General features: G+C 33.8%; 1 protein-coding gene across 1 annotated transcript in view; it reads left to right on the forward strand.

Moving 5' to 3' along the window:
* The window catches only part of LOC105482450 (RAN binding protein 9), a 96,160-nt gene that overhangs the window by 57,543 nt on the left and 20,494 nt on the right, over positions 1-18,123 (forward strand). The window contains exons 4-8 of the mRNA XM_011742561.3: positions 1,258-1,425; positions 5,852-5,874; positions 13,795-13,979; positions 15,928-16,040; positions 17,222-17,330. Coding sequence (XP_011740863.2) covers positions 1,258-1,425; positions 5,852-5,874; positions 13,795-13,979; positions 15,928-16,040; positions 17,222-17,330 — 598 coding nt within the window. The remainder of the gene's footprint in view (positions 1-1,257; positions 1,426-5,851; positions 5,875-13,794; positions 13,980-15,927; positions 16,041-17,221; positions 17,331-18,123) is intronic.

Here is an 18,123-nt window from a genome sequence, read left to right on the forward strand (position 1 = left end):
CGTCCTGGGATCAGGCAGTTTTCCTGCCTCAGCCTCCCAAGTAGCTGGGATTACAGGCATGCGTCACCAGCCCCAGCTAATTTTTGGATTTTTAGTAGAGATGGGGTTTCATCATGTTGGCCAGGCTGGTCTGGAGCCCCTGACCTCAGGTGATCCACCTGCCTCCGCCTCCCAAACCGTTAGGATTACAGGCATGAGCCACCGTGTCCGGCCTGTGAGTGGTTTTTAATAAATTTAAATTTCACACTGTTTAGTAAAACATATAGTATATATGTCATGCTTTTTTTGTATTTTGATATTTTTAAGTTTTAGTACATAGTAATATCAACTACTTTAAATATTTTAATGTGGCTGGTTATATTGGCTACCCATCACATTTTTTACTTTTAACCCATCTTCAGTTGTTTAATGTTCTGGGAATATCGACTAATACTTAAAGTAAACTCAGGAAGAGATGAATAGAGATGGCAGACCTGTTTCCCAGCACCACTTATCAGAGGGAAGTGATTCTTAAATTGTGTCTTTTAATACTCTCTTTGCCAAAGTTAAAAATTAATTTTGGCAAGACTTTTTGAAGTACAAGGCAAAACTATCATTGTAAAACTACATGAAGTGCCTGAAAGAAACAAACCAAGACAATGTAGTTGCATCTGATTGTAATCAGATATGTTACCTTGACATACTTTCTTTGTACCCTTTTGCTTAAAATTATACTTGAAAGAGGGTTTGAGGTTTTTATTATTTGAAAACTCCTTATAGAAGTAACTGATCAGGTAAAAATCTCTTAATGATGATATAAACATATTTGTAGTTTGGTAAGACCACGCCTTGTTTGGCTTTTATATTTGGATCACAGCCTTGAGAAACTTGCAGTGGTTGAATAGGATGTAATCTCTTTATGTTATATGAAACGTGTGTGTGTTTCTTTAAATCAAAGCAAAATTATTTTTAGTATATTAGCAAAACGAATATGCACAGAAAATATGTCCTCCTGTGGGTTAGCATTTATGTTGGTTTTTTCTGGTAGGGATTCTCTCTGTTTAATATTTTAGTGTTCTGTGTAGCTATTTTTCTTAAATTTGTAAACAGTATTTTAATATAGAATAAATTTTGTAATTGTTAAGAATTTAAATGTACATTGGAAATTTCACTTTTATATTATCTTGTACTGTTCTGATTTATCATAATCTTAGTGAATAAACCTAGTACAGAGGAACCTTACTTTTCATTGTAAATATGCCGGAACTTTCTCCATAGGTTGGGATAAACATTCATATGGTTACCATGGGGATGATGGACATTCGTTTTGTTCTTCCGGAACTGGACAACCTTATGGACCAACTTTCACTACTGGTGATGTCATTGGCTGTTGTGTTAATCTTATCAACAATACCTGCTTTTACACCAAGAATGGACATAGTTTAGGTACTGAGATAATATGTTGCATGCAAAATAACCAAATACTGAGATTATTATACTTCCAGGATGGTGGTTGTATTTATTATGTGATTCTCTTTTATAGATAGATGCCTCTGAAAATGGTTTCTTCCTTTTTCCCCAGATAAAAGCTGAGGAAATGGTGAATATTTATATTCTGTGAAGGCCATCTATATGATACATATATGTATAGGAGTTACTGTAGAAATAATCCCTACACTGAGATATTTATTCTGGAAATAGAAATGCCACGAGTTTTCTGCTTTAAAAAAAACGCTACACAGTATAATCTAATTTTCTAAGTAACAGGTGCTAAGAAAAAGGAGCAGTCAGTTGTTAGGATAGTGTGGGGAATAGTAACAAAGGAAGGGAAAGCTTGATGCCACAAGCATATGAAGGGCATCAACACACTCAAAGGTCAGATCTGCTAACAAAGATGGCTAAGTTGGTAAATACAAGTTTGTTCTATGGAAGGGAGCAGAATTAAGCAAACAGTGACAAAACTTCTGAGAATAAAAAAACTTCTGAAAATAAAATAGGTTATGGACAACTTGAAACCCATACATTGTAAGACTAATAGTAAATTAAGATTTTCAGTGGAATATTCATTTACTCATAGCACTTCAAATTTGAAGTTGTATGTGGTCATTATATTCCTTTTTCTTAGAATTTTTTTTTTTTTTTTTTTTAACTATAGAAAGTATAAAGGATAGTAACACTGATGCTTTTTGTTTCATAAAAAAGGATTTCACATTTTACTGCTGGAAAAATCTTTGACTCAAATTATTTTTAATGAGGTAAAACGAAAAGAAGCATAAACTAAGTAACCCTAGAAGTCAGAAACTCTGCTTATAAATAGTATTTAGAAATTAGACTTAAAGTAGTATGCTTAGACATATAATAGATGTTCTTTAACACAAAAGCTGTTTTTTCTGTTATTTCACAGTATAATAGAAAATTCTGAATTTCTGGCTGCACTGGCAGTACTCTTTTCAAAGTGTTTCAATATATTTCTGATATAAAGTTAACGTTTTTCATATTTAGCTTAACATTTCTATTTCTGATTACTGATTTTAATTCTGAAGTCCTTCTGTATTATCTGACTTGAAAGTTTTTCTCAAGTCCACAACAGATCCTTTTCTCACTAGTACAATAATGTTAAGGACCCCAAGCAAATTATGTATATTTGTGTGTGATTTCATTGTTGTAGCCACCTGGTTTCCAAGAACAATACAGTCCTCTTGAATTTATTTGTTGTTGCTATTCTGACTGATCATATAATCTTAGTTGGCTTGACTGCTTAAGATGTTTGAAGTTTTGAATCCGGAGAAATCTGGTTTTAGGTATGATCTTTGGCTCAAAAACCAAAGAATACACTTTTAAAAAACCACAATCTCTTTAACATAAACTTTGAAAACTTTCCAGAGAAGAAATTTCATTTTGGGAGATAAGACAATCACAGGTGATACGATTTTATTTGTTCCCTGTTTTCACAAAGATTTAAATTAAATTTTTCTCTTGGCTGAGAAAGCTATTTTTTGAAATGTGTGATGTGTCTTTAAAAAGATGCACCTAATAATGGAGTCACATTATAAATTTTAATTAATTAATTAATTAATTTAGTTTTGAGACAGTCTCCTTCTGTCGCCAAGGCAGGAGTACAGTGATGCGATCTCAGCTCAGAACCTCCACCTCCTAGTTTCAAGCAATTCTCCTTCCCCAACCTCCTGAATAGCTGAGATTATAGGCGCACCATCACCCCTAGCTAATGTTTGTATTTTTAGTGGAAATGGGGTTTCACCATGTTGTCTAGGTTGGTCTTGAACTTCTGACCTCAAGTGATACACCCGCCTCAGCCTTCCAAAGTGTTGGCATTACAGGCGTGAGCCACTGCGCCCAGACCACATTTTAAGTAAACCTGAATGTTTGGCATTATTCATTCTTAAATTTAATAAATATTAAACACATAGAGAGGTGGTATAACAGTGGTTAATAACAGTTCTTTAGTCAGACTTGCATGGGTTTGACTCCTGGCTTATGCCATGTAACCATATGTAAAGTACTTAACATTTCTTTGCCTTAGTTTTCTCACTTTGTCAATTAGGATCACTGTAATACCTATCTCACTAAGGTTGTTAGAGTAAACTGCTTAGTATGTGCACAGTTCTGGCATCTAGTGAATAATCATTAAATGTTATTTAGTATCATTGTTTGTCAGCCCTGAGCTAGGTTCCTGGGATCCACTGGTAAAACATTGATGAGCGGAAATGACTTCTCTAGAATAGGAGTCTACAAGCTATGGCCAAGTTAGCCTCCTGTGTATTTTAAAATAAAATTTCATTAGAAACCAGCCACACCCACTTACATATATTGTTCATGATTGCTTTCCTGTTACAATGGGAGAGTTGGGTATTTGTGTTAAAGACCATATGGCCTGGAAAGCAGAACATATTAGTAGTCCTTTGTAGGAAAGCTTTGCCTACCTCTGGTCTGGATTTGACATCTTAGAAGATAAAATACTGTTAAATATTTAGTTACTATTCCCTTGTACTTCCTAAATGGATAATCTGTACCCAAAACCTGATACATCTTTAGTTTCTGTCTCATGGAAGACTTTCAGAATATATATTTGCTTACTATATAAAGAAAAATAGAAAGGTTTTATTTAAGAAAATAAGAGAAAAACATTGCAGTATATAGGTTAACTTAATTTGATAATTTTTTACTTTGTTTTATTGAATAACATTCACCAATTGAAGATCACTTTTCAAAAAACCTGACAAATCAGGAAATTATGAATATAGAAAATTGCTTTCTGTGTAAAATTCAAATAGTTACATCATCTTGTTAAAGTGGCATCTTTTCATGGTCTGAGCAAAAACGTGTGGTAACTTTATTTGGCAGTGTTAAAAAATGTTAACCTTTGGAATTAATTTTGAATTTTTCATTAGAGTTTTTGGTAAAGTGAAGATTTCAGTAATTACAGACACAAAGGATTTTTGCTAAGGATAGAATATACAGTCTTCATTATAACTAGACATCTTTGAGAAAAATAATTGATTAGCTTATGAAAAAATATTAGAAATATGTATATAGTATATTAAAATATTTATTCTCTGTTGCTTTCTGTATTCTTTTTACTTTTGTGAAATTTTGGGGGTAAATTTTTTATTTGGGCTGATAGTACTTTGCTGTCTGTGTTATTAATGAAGTTAAATGTAATGATAATGTTTTATATGGGGGAAACAGGAACCCTAACTTTGCTTTCCTTTTAAGAAGCCACCATGAATTTACTAGTTTTTAAAAATCGTGAAAACAGGGCTCTACTAACTACAAAACATTATTTTTACACATTATTTTAAAAGTGTAAAATTTATATTCAGTTTGTCTTTTAACTTTATTATCTTAATAAATAGATGGTTTCTGTTAGTACAGCACAATCATAGAAGAATAAAATGTCAAGTAGGAAGAGACCTTAAAAATGATTTAATGGAAATTCCCTTGGTTTTAAGATAGTAATCAAGACTGTAGAAACAGTGGTGCTGGTTTGGTTTTGATTTTGTTTTAGACTGGAAGAATTGAGATCAACTGACTGACTCACCAATACTGCTCTCCCATTATTCTAGCGCTAAATCTTTAAAAATATATCTACAGAAATACTTTATTATCTTATTTTCAGCTAAGTTGTGTATTTGAATATTTGAAAGGAGGTCGTTAAATTGTCAGGTTGGGTTGACAGTAGACTTGTTACAATGATATTGCCATTGCTCAAGTTGTATCTAGAACCGTGACTGTTGTAATTACTGTGAAAAGGTATTCAAGAGAAATTCTCAACTGTGCAAAAATCCTTTATCCTTTGAAGGAGGAATTGATTTTTCCCACGAGTAAATCATAAGTTAAAGAATTTACTTTCATAAGAAACATTTTTTAAAGAAGCAAAAATATACTGTATTTTCCCTTGTTTGCCTTTTATAACAGAAAAACTCCTTTCCTTCCACCTAAAATTACTTAAAAGCTAAATCTAGATGATAATTATTAAACGATGAGGCTACAAATGGCAACTTGGGGGTAAAAAATAAACTGTGACTGTTTTGCAACCAACTTTCTTAATGTGTTTTCTAATGTAGCTTTGAAGATATATCTAAAAGTATTTCAAAAATCCTGGAGACAATGGCAACATCTCAGAAATAAAATTTGTGTATGACTAGCAAGGCTGATTATCTTGAAGGGGAACAGCATTCATTCACCCAGACATATGGTAGTGTTACTGATGAAAAATTAGTGTTGTTATTTTTTATTTAGGCTTTAATGTTTTTTCTTTTGCCATTTGTTTCCTTTTAGTTAGAAGTTCAGCTTGTCAGTATAGTCTGCTTTGAAAAACAGTTTCTAATGCCACTTTTTTTTTTCTTTTTAGGTATTGCTTTCACTGACCTACCGGTAAGACTTTTTTTAAAGGCAATTTTCTATTTTTAATTAAAGGAAGTATAAAGAAACTGATACTGGGCATATTTAGAAAGTTTAAAATAGAGTCTTATTGATATTTATTAAGTTTATATGACATGCAAAGAAGAGATCTTTTCTCTAACCACCTTGGGTGTAGACCCTCAGAAATTAAGCTCCAACTTGCGCTGGATTCATTGTATAAAGGAAAATAAATCAGAATTGATTCTCAAGTATCTTTTTAAATGTCACCATTCATTCATTTGAAATGTATTTCCTTGGACTTTTCAGCAGAAAGCTGTATAGCAGTTCTAATTATTTATTCATCCAAGCTATATAGAGGCCTACCGTGTGGCAGGTTAAGTGCTTGGAATATATTATTCAACAAAACAGGTAGTAAAGGTCTCTGCCCTCTTGGACTTTATAGTATTCAAGCTGTGAAAGTTAGAGAATAAGCAGTACATGAAAAACAAATAAAGTAGAACATATTTTAAGGGTGTTAAGTATACTTTGGAAAGAAAGGGGAAAAAAAGAGAATGGGAATACCAATGGTAGGACATAAGGTTGTTCAAGTTGCTCCCCTTTGCTCAAGGTGAGACTTGAGCTAAGGCTTTGGAGGAGTGAGGGAGTCTGCCAAGTGTATATGTAGAGCAAGAGCTTTCCAGGCAGAGAGAAGTTAGGGAAAAGGTGCTTAGGCAGGAGCACACATGGCTTGTTTGAAGAAGGGTCTGAAGTGTGGGAGAGAGGAGTGAGGAGGGCAGAGCATGTGTAGTAGTAGATGATCAGAGATAATGATGGGGTGGGGGTAAGCTATTAATAGACCATCTAGACCTGGGCAAGCCATTGGGAGGGCTTGGACATTTACTCTGAGTGAAATACAAAGACATTGCAGACTTGTATTTGTCATGATATGACTTCAGTTTTTACAGGATCACTGTGATTGCTTAGTTGAAAAATAGACTAGGCTGGGCGCAGTGGCTCACGCCTGTAATCCCAGCACTTTGGGAGGCCGAGGTGGACTGATAATGAGGTCAGGAGATCGAGACCATCCTGGCTAACACCATGAAACCCCGTCTCTACTAAAAAAACAAAAAAAACCAAAAAATTAGCTGGGCATGGTGGTTGGCGCCTATAGTCCCAGCTACTCAGGAGGCTGAGGCAGGAGAATGGCATAAACCTGGGAGGCGGAGCTAGCAGTGAGCCAAGATTGTGCCACTGCACTCCAGCCTGGGTGACGACAGAGCGAGACTCTGCCTCAAAAAAAAATAAAAAAATAAAAAAAGTTATATGGGAGTAAGGGTAGAAGCAAGGGGACCTGTGAGAAGACTATTGCAGAAATTTAAGCAAGGGATGACAGTAACTCTCTTCAGTAGTGGTTTGATTTCACAGATCTTATTTACCAAACCCAAGTCACTGTCTGTTGTAATCTGCATCATCTATGACACCAAGGGGGAAAAAGCTAACTGTGACATAATGCCTCCCTTATCACTTAGCATTTTTATCTTATACTCAATGATCTCTTAGGTTTATTTAAATGTAGATTTTTAATCCGTGTCTGTTTTTAGGTGTTGCATACCTAAAAAAGGATGAAATAAGCAATATAAATTGATTAAGGTATTCCTAAAATTTCATATTCAGACTCTAACCTTTTAAATCAGTTTTTTTTTTAGAGTGGATGCCATGATTTTCTTTGATCTCACTCTGTCACCCAGGTTGGAGCGCAGTGATGTGATCTTGGCTCACTGCAACCTCTGCCTCCCAGGCTTGAGGGATCCTCCTATTTCAGACTCCCAAGTAGCTGGGACCACCAGCGCACACCAGCATGCCCGACTGGTATGCTGGGTAGAGATGGGGTTTCGCCAGGTTGCCCAGGCTGATGCCCATGATTTTCTTTGTGATACTATCTTCTCTGTCATCGAGAACATTTTTTAAGATTTCCGTGTTATGTCTCTGGGATTAATCTCCAAGCTGCGGATTATTCCATCGTGCACATTTGATGCTGTCACTTTCATGATATTAATCAATATCACGAAAATGAAAATTTCATCAGGAAAAGCAATTCAGTCCCAAGAACTTTTCAGTGAGCTCATTCCTTAACAAATTGCTCCTGTGCAGGCAGTGACAGCTGTATTGTGACAGCTGCCTGACCATAGTAAGGTGTCATCAATTATAAAACGCATTCCAATTTTCAGAGATGTTTTGAGAGAGATGGTGGAAGATTCAGAGGTAGAGAATAGATACCAAATCTGTAGATTATATCCGTTAAGAAAATCCTAGGAAAAAACAAACCAAAATTATAATAGAAAATAATTTTAAGCCAAGGAATATTTGAACCCTACCAATCAAAAGTACTCATGAAGAAGCATTGTTTAGATCTGGGAGTCTGAGGTGGGAGGACTGCTTGAGGCCAGGAGTTCAACACCACTTTGGGCAATATAATGAGATCTCACCTCTACCAAAAAAACAAAAAACAACAAAAAAAACCCTGCCACATTATTTAGTAAATAGTGATGGAATAAGTCTTTATTATTATTTTTTAAAATATGTAGATATTGTTAGGACAGAGTGTAAAGTAAGTTCTAGATGGATTAAAGAGTTAAATTTTTAAAAATCCCAAAATAATAATAACAAAAAATATGATTCTTTTAAAAATCCAACTGAAAACCAAGAGAATTGGCTAATGGATTGGATCTGAAAATTATGTAAGGTCTGAGGATTGACCATTGTACGTAGCAGAGTAGAGGTCACTGGTGACCTGGACAAGAAAGTTGCAGCTGTGGGATGGAGACATCCTGATTGGAATGGATTTTAGGAAGAGGTGAATTGTAGACAGTGGATAACTCTGGAGGAGTAAAGAAATGGAGTAGTAGCTGGTGGTGGAAGTGGGGGCAGCAGAAAAAAAAAATTAGGAGATTGAGCATGCTGACGAAAATGTTGATGTAACATAGAAAAAAAGTAGATGTAGCATAGAAAGAGGTAGACAGGTGTGTAATTGAGGGGATGGGCTTTTGAGAAGAGCATTGTGGGGACAGGCAGAGTGTGTAGGGGCAGATTCTGGTTGGTGGGTTGATTTGGTCTTTAACAGGTAAGAGACTCTGGTGAGAATGCTGTAAGTTTCATTTAGAGTTGGGTAAAGGGTTTAGTGACTTTTTTTATTTTTTTATTTTTTTATTTTTTTCTGTTGCGGCACTAAGCATGTGAAACCAACTAGTCAGTGTGAGCTTTTGTTGTTGTTAGCTTTCATTTTCTTGTTCATAGATAGAGGTGATCATTTGGGAAAAGCTTGGTTGGTTGTAGACATGTTGATTATTTTCTCTCCCTCTTTTGAATCACCAGTTATGTTTTCTCCCTCAGGTAGCCAGTGATCATGTGCAACTTCCTTGTAACAGTGGTTACGGTGGTGGTTTTAGGTTTCCTTTTAGTATAGTAGTTTTCATTTTTAATACTGTAGATCTTCTGGGACTTCCACAGGCTTCATATCACTTTTCTTTTAAAGGAAGCATCAAGGAAGCGTTGATATATTTGTCTTCTACACCTGGGATCTCTCACAAGCTACCCATACCATTGAATCCTGAGAGAAAGTATATTTGCAGAAAATCCAGTTTACCTATATTGTTCTGCACCTGTTATGGAACATAAGTGTTTATACAGCTTTGAAAACCTTAGATTTTTTTCAAAATAGTCTTTTTCCTCAGCTTACCTCACCAGTTTGAGAAATGACATTAAATATAACTAATTCAGTTTGGGATTTAATTATACAATTAAATTATGATAGTTGCACAGTTCTGTGAACATACTAAAAAACATTGAAGGCTGTTGCTTTTTAAAGACTTTTGTTATAGTAACTGTTCTCATTTTAAATGACGTTGTTTTTGAATTCTGGGCACTGACTTGAAATCTACTTTTTGTGGATACATTATTTGTATAGTCATTTTTATTAGAAGAGATCTAATGTAGACCAAAGCTGTGCTATTGAGAATAGAAATTTATATTGTATACATTTAGCTTTTAAGCAATTTCTAGATTGAAAATACCTTTTGCAAGTTAATAGAAATGTTTTCCTATTCTTTTCATAAAGTACCTATTCTGTCTATGTACTATTCTACATGGGCGGGAGTATTTTTCTGGAAGACATTATTACATATAAATCTATAGTGACGGTGCACCTGCTGCATGGATGAACCTTGAAAACATGCTAAATAAAAGAAGCCAGTCATCTGGGTGCGGTGGCTCACGCCTGTAATTCCAGCACTTTGGGAGGCCGAGGCGGGCGAATGAGGAGGTCAAGAGATCGAGACCATCCTGGCCAACAGGGTGAAACCCCATCCCTACTAAAAATACAAAAATTAGCCAGGCGTGGTGGCATGCGGCTGTAGTCCCATACTTGGGAGGCTGAGGCAGGGGAATCGCTTGAACCCAGGAGGCAGAGGTTGCAGTGAACTGAGATCATGCCACTGTACTTCAGCCTGGGCCACAGAGCGAGACTCTGTCTCAAAAAAAAAAAAAAAGAAAAAGCCAGTCATAAAAGATCACATATTTTGTTGTTCCATTTATGCAAAATGTCCAGAATGGGCAAATCCATAGAGTTAGAAAGTAGATTAGTGGTTGCCGGGGGAATGGGGAAATGGGGAGTGGCTGCTAATGGGTACTGGGTTTCTTTCTGGGGTGATGGGATTGTTATACAATTAAATTATAATAGCTGCACAGGTGAACATACTAAAAAACATTGAAGGCTGTTGTTTTTTAAAATCTGTAATATAGCAAGTTAAGGATTATGTCCTTAATCCTCTTCCCCCAAATTCTCCAGTTTTAAGGTTGAGTAAATGGTATAAAAATTATAGTTACTTTTCAGTGAGCCAAAACTGACTTAATATTACTAAAACTATTTTAAATATGTATCAGATTACAGAAGTAATGTATAGTATTAAATACTTAAATGAGAAATGTTTATATATACAGAAATGTACAAAAGAGAAGTTCTTCATAGTCCCAGTCTCTTTGGCTATAATGTTTGTTTTAACTTGAGTATATATCCTTTTAGACTTCTTTCTAAACACCATATAAGCCAGTATGTTCATTTTTTAAATGTTTATATGAAAGATAGGGTCATAACATATACAATATGTTATACCTTACTTTAATGTGTATAGGACATCTTTCTATGTCCATACATAACATTTTTCATTCTGTTCTTTTTGCCTGCTTTATGTTATGTTATTGTATTAACTTACTACCACAATCGATTAATTATAAAATGTACATTTTTTTCATATTTTAGTATTTCTGAAATGAGAATGCACTGTAGAATCAATGACTGGTCAGAGTTTAATTTGCATTATGTTTTCCTAGACACAAAATAGTGATATTTGATACTATTAGATTCTGAGATTTGATGAATGTGGTATAGTATCACCTATCTGTGAATATTTTAAAGTTTTGTTTGCGTTACAAATAATGCTACAGGACATATCTTTGTACATACTTATTTTTCTGTAAGAATACACTCTTCCAAGTGAAATTACTCAGTCAGTGTTAATAGATTTTTCCTGATTTATTTATTAAAAGATTATATCAGTTTATTTCTGTGTAAGTAGATGAGAGGGTTATTTCCACAACCCTTATCAACATTGGGTATTCTCAGCCTTTCAAGTCTTAATCTGATGTGCAAAAGTTTTTAAATCTTGAACTTTTAATTTAATTGATTTTATTTTTAAGTGCACATTAAAAATGTTCATCTAAAAAGTTGAGTGTGATTAAACTTCTCTTTATGTGTTGTCATTTTTATTTCTTCTACAAATTGCCTTCATATTCGTTGCCATTTTTAAGAATTTGAACTTTGTCCTCCTAAATTTTTTCTATATTTGGAAAACACATTTTGCCATATGTGTGGCAGATTTTTTTTCTAGAAGGTCATTTATCTTTGTCATTTGTGGCATGTTTTGTCACAGGGAAGTTTTAAATTTTTATGAAATAGTTTTATCAGAGAATTCATGAATGTTGATTGTCTTTGATAGTGTTGATATAATTATTTTTTCTGAATTTATAAGAAAATTTAGATGAGCAGATCGTTTTAAAAGTGTCTTTATTTAGACAGTACTGAATATCATTATAAACTCTGCGTAATGAACATAATCGTCTCACTCTGGTTTTTGGCTTATATGCTTTTGTGTTAAAGTATTTCATAACTGTAGTGGGTTTTCTGTTCTTTTGTGTTTTGTTTTGTTTTGTTTTAGACAGAGTTTCACTTTTATTGCCCAGGCTGGAGTGCAATGGCGCAATCTCGGCTCACCAAAACCTCCCTGTCCCAGGTTCAAGCAGTTGTCCTTCCTCAGCCTCCCGAGTAGCTGGGATTACAGGCATGCACCACCACACCCAGCTAATTTTGTATTTTTAGTAGAGGTGGGGTTTCACCATGTTGGTCAAGCTGGTCTGGTACTCCTGTCCTGAGGTGATCCACCCGCCTCAGCCTCACAAAGTGCTGGGATTACAGGCATGAGCTGCCGCTCCTGGCCTGTTTCTATAAAGTCTTTAGGTCTCAGTTTTCTCACTGGTGAAATGAGAAGGCTGTACTATCTCACCTGTTTTTGGCTTAAAAGTTTATAAACTTGTTAGCTCTGTTGATTATTGAGAATCAATACATTTGCATACTTTGCTTTAGCCATTTATTTCCATAATCCACTAGTACTTTATGTTTTTTGATATTTTGACACTATTTTGTTTCTATTTTGTTCTGCTTGATTGAACGGTTGTTTTTAAATACACCCTCTTTGCATTTTACTGTGAAATCTAACATCTTATATTCACACAGAAATTATCTGTTCTTGATCTTTACCTTGTTTTGTACTAAAAATACTTGTTATAACTGTTAAAGATATAAGACATACACAGAAAACGAAAATATGGTAGGATTTGGAGTTGCAAGAGGAAAAATCAGTTTTGAATGTGGTATCAGACAAACTTGTGTTCCAGTTCCATCTCTGCCATTTGTTAGCAGAACGACCATGAGCAAGTTATTTAACCTTGAATCCTCATTTTTCTCTATCTTTGTAGTAGAAATAATAATAGTGGCCTCACAGAATTATGATTAAACCCTGGCATTTTGTAGCCACTCAGAAACTCATTCTCCCTTTAGATGTAACAACCAATTAGTGACACAGCCAAAAGAATGACTCCTCTATTTTTTGTTTATTTGAAGTTACCAGCTTTTCATCTTGATTAACCTTGAAACCATGGAGTGTACCTGAATGCATTTCTTAGTTTGGGTATTCAGATTCATTCTTTTCCTCCCTTGAAATACGTACATTTGAGTTTTTTTTCTTTTTCTTTTTTTCTCTTTTTTTAATACAGAGAATCCCCACTCTTCATGGCACTGTGTTTTGCTTATATTAAGGTCGTATCCCCTTCCCTTTGTAAAGTTAGGCATCCCAAATGTACAGAATGAAAATAGTAAATTTAAGCTATTAAATGACAGACTAGCTGAGATTGTACTTTTATGATAACTAGCTTTAACATGCAGTTTATAGAAATGTATCATATATAAAATCTGGGATAAACCTGAGTTATGTGTTTATATTTGAATTTCTGTGACTACTGTATGACATAATCTTAGAACAAGAGTTACATCCACATATTATTAGTAGCATAATACCTCATGGTATAATACAACGTTGTCCCTGAATAAATAAAATAGAGATCTTCGTTCGCTTTGTTTTTTCTTGATGATTAAATTGCAAGAAGTGGTATTTTTTCATCTAACATATAATTGAGACCATTTGTTTTAGCCTTTTACTAATATTTTGATTGGAATTTTAAAATTTGAAGTAAATTTATAGTTCTGTTCTTTTAAATATAACATTAAAAAATTATTAAATCTAACATAAAATGGATAGATGTTTAATGAAATATGTTATCTTACAGCCAAATTTGTATCCTACCGTGGGGCTTCAAACACCAGGAGAAGTGGTCGATGCCAATTTTGGGCAACATCCTTTCGTGTTTGATATAGAAGACTATATGCGGGAGTGGAGAACCAAAATCCAGGCACAGATAGATCGATTTCCTATCGGAGATCGAGAAGGAGAATGGCAGACCATGATACAAAAGTAAGAGTGAAGATATTTGAATTTATGTTATTCAGAATCTATTTTTTATAAGATATTTATTCTTTTGGTATCCATGGAAGCTTTTTAATCCACTAATTTATATACTAACATATCTATTATATTATTGATTTTAATCTCTCAACAAAAAGTAATTTACTCCACTCTTTAAACAAATTAAAAACAACTGTTTGATCACACACATTCAGAATTGTATTTCAGTCTGAATTAATTTGACGAAGGAAATAAAATGATGTTAGGTCACCTAGGCTAGGTTAATTCATTTGCTATTCTTAGTAATAGTATTTAATGATTTCTGTAGGTTATACAATTTAACTTTTAATAGTGTTAATGCAAAAGATAAAGTTGAGAGATCATCTAAATTTTATAATCGGGTTCTGTGGATTTTGGACACGAACTTGGCTGTGTTTAAGCTCTCAATATCTGAACTATCAGCAGTAGTGAAGTATAGACTTAAAATTTAAATAAATACCATTAAATTTAAAAAGTCATCTTCACTATTATAATCCAGGCCAAGAAAATAGCAGACTTTCAGATACAATTGGTCCAACACATTTCATCTTTAATGTCCTTATAATTGCCTTGAATATTCTTAACTTTAAAATTGTAATAAAATGTTGGGGGTATTTTTTAGAAAAGGTAGTGATTGGGAGACGTAATGATGACTCTGAAAGCACACTTCTTCCCTAGAGCTATTATCATCTGTATTACAGAGACTGGACACTAGTTTTTTTGTCCAGCCCAGTTGAGCATAGACAACCCTGATGCAGAATCTGGTGGTCACCATGAACTGAAGCTAGAATGGGTTGTTCTGGGACCACATTGTTTTAATGCCCTAAAAATGGTTACCACTGAGCATCATGGCAAAATAGTAGAAAACATTTATCTTAACCTTATAACCAGGATCCTCCCACCCACTTCTTCACTGAATTGATACTCACCATGAACTCTTGAAGAGTCCATTCTAAAAGGTCCCCTCCCCCTTTAATTAATTTGAACAGTTGGGTAAAGTAAGATGCACATCTGTTTCTTAGACATTTTCCCCGCTTTCCTCCGCACTTCGCTTCAGTCTCCTCCTGGTGAACCACTGCTTCCCACCATTTTTTAACTGGCCCTTAGTAGTGTCAAGTGGAGGCAGGTTTAAAAGTTGAATGTTTGGAGATAACAGATACTTGGGTTGATATTGTTGCATCACCAGTTTTTCTAACCACATTTTGTGGATAGATGTAAGTATATGTTTTGACTAACTGGTACCTTTTTAAAAGATTATTGTATTGCAAATGTGTCACTCACATGTAAGTCATATTTGATAAATCTCTTGGGTAAAACCATAGTAATTGATTTAGACTAGAAGGCTGATTCTTTAATTAGTAGTACACTTATAGACATTGTTCTGGAAAATTGTCTCTCTGGATTCACCTTAGTATTCTGTACATACTGTGTGATCCCATTTCATATAACTGGTGTATAAAGAAGATGGTTGAATTCTGGAACATTAAGATTTAATCTTTTATTTTAAAGTTGGTTATTTTACACAATGCCAGCAATTACTGGACTAAGTCATATGATAAAGTCAAAATAGAAATTATGGTTAGAAGGGCTGAATAATAAGACAGGAAGGGACCTGGGGGTAATGAGAGTCCAAGAATCAAAGAAAAGGTCACTTAATGTCCTTGATTCTCAAGTAATATTTATTTTAGGGAGAGGAGTCTCAACATAGCATTTGCAGTTATCTTTTTGAAAATACTACATGAATAGAACAAAATGATGTTTTTCAAAAGCTTACTTTAAAGGTGAAGTTCTTAACGCCTTGTTTCAAGGAAATAGGTTCGTTTTTATAACACCAGAGTAGATTTTGTTTATGTAAATTGTAGTATGAAGCATGTATTCTCTTCACTAAAAGATGTATGTTTTTTCTTTTTATTTTAAGAATGGTTTCATCTTATTTAGTCCACCATGGGTACTGTGCCACAGCAGAGGCCTTTGCCAGATCTACAGACCAGACCGTTCTAGAAGAATTAGCTTCCATTAAGAATAGACAAAGTAAGGACACTGTGGTGCATGGCTAATATTTGTTTTCAGATTATAGATTTGGTTACTTTAATTTTAGAAATTTTATTTTTTTAATTTAAAAAATTTCGAATATATTAATTTAAAATGGATGCCTCTGAATTTTATTTTCATTGACATTTTTGAAGATCAGTTTAAAAATTCACATAAGACTCTGTCAGAATTCTAATTCTAGAGAGATTTTACAGAAATTTTTGTAAGGAATGTCTTTACCATTTTTTTCTTAAAGGAATGTTTTCTTAAGCTTTCAGGAAATAAACATTTAATAAAAAGATTTAAAAAATAGTAAAGTAGTCTGATTAGTTGGAGGAGATAATGTGTGAAAGAAATGTAAATATCTTTTAATTTAAATGGCTATCTAATATAGTATTGATCATAAGTATTTATTATTTAGATCCTAGTGCTGGCGTGTGTGGCCAGAGATAAAACAGGTCCTATGTAACAATGGCAAGTCAGCATTAACTGCTCCATAGTTAGCCCTCCTAAAATGGGTGCTGTTTGTCCATCAGGGTGGGTATACTTGACAAGCGTATAGATATGAAAACAAAACAGATGGGTGAAATTAATGGATGAAGACAACTGTTTCATAGGTCAAATTGCTGTAATAGCACTGATTACATTGTGTTGTAGTTAATTGTGTGCTGTCCTTTTCTACTATTTTAATAAGCTCTATTGAACAGAGATCACTCATTTTGTATCCTCATCATCTAATTTAACAAATAATCAGATCAAGTGAATGTTCAGTGAGTCTCTGTTAAATTGGAATCTTACTCAAAAGCGATCATTTTTTAGTCCTTTGTTCAGAAGGTCATCATGTTTGATAAGGCGTTTTATTATCTCTTTAAAACAGTCTTTTTAATCTGTGTTTGAAACTTCAATATTGCATAATAGATATTTTAACTATATTACTAGTATGTTTGTGATTTTTTTTAAAAAAAATTTGTGACAGTACTTGTTTCTCTAATTTTTTAATAAATGTCTGAAATGTTTCCTGGATTGCTGAATGGAAACTATGATATTAGAAAAAAAAATTGAAATTAATCATAATTTATTTAAAGATTTCTTACTAACTGCCTTCTTTTCTGAGGATCCACTAAGTTTATGTTTTATCTACTTTTGTAAAAGTTAATCGTTTGCTTCCTTTTACTGAATAGGAATTCAGAAATTGGTATTAGCAGGAAGAATGGGAGAAGCCATTGAAACAACACAACAGTTATACCCAAGTTTACTTGAAAGAAATCCTAATCTCCTTTTCACATTAAAGTGAGTTTGCATAATAAAATGCTATATTTGTTATATATTATAAGTACTTGTCATATATGTTACATAATAAAAGACATTTTCATGCTTTTGTAATTTTTTTTTCTTTTTCAAATATAAATTTTCTAATGTAGTACATTTAAGGTAACATGTTATGAAAAATACTTTTGTGTTAAGGACCATAAGCAGAAGGTGTCTTTTGCTATGTATTTGCTGTTATCATTCTATTTATGTTTTTAAAAATGTGAAAATCTTATTTAGAAGATGGGTGTCTATTTTTCCTTCTGAAAAGTACCTTACATTTAATCTCTCTGGCATTTTAAAAATTTGTGATAAAATACCCATAAAATTTACCATTTGTTACATTCGCATCATTGTGTAACCATCACCACCATCCAACTCCAGAACTTCTCCATCTTCCCATACTGAAACTCTGTTAAACATTAACCATCCATTCCTCCCCCTAGCCCCTGGAAACCACCATTCTACATTTTGCCTGTATGAATTTGACTACTCATATAAGTAGAATCAGAGTATTTGTTCTTCATGACTGGCTTATTTTAATTAGTGTAATAGCCTTAAGGTTAATCTTTATTGTAGCATGTATCAGAATTTTCTTCCTTTTAAAGGCTGAATTGTACTCCATTGTTTGGATAATACTGCATTTTGTTTATCCATTCATCCACTGATGGACACTTAGTTTGCTTCTACCTCTTGGCTATTATGAATAATTGTTATGAATATAGGTGTACAAATATCTGAGTCCCTGCATTTGATTTTTTCGGTTATATACCCA

Source organism: Macaca nemestrina, chromosome 5, assembly GCF_043159975.1.
Source record: "Macaca nemestrina isolate mMacNem1 chromosome 5, mMacNem.hap1, whole genome shotgun sequence".
In the NCBI taxonomy this organism is placed as follows: domain Eukaryota; kingdom Metazoa; phylum Chordata; class Mammalia; order Primates; family Cercopithecidae; genus Macaca; species Macaca nemestrina.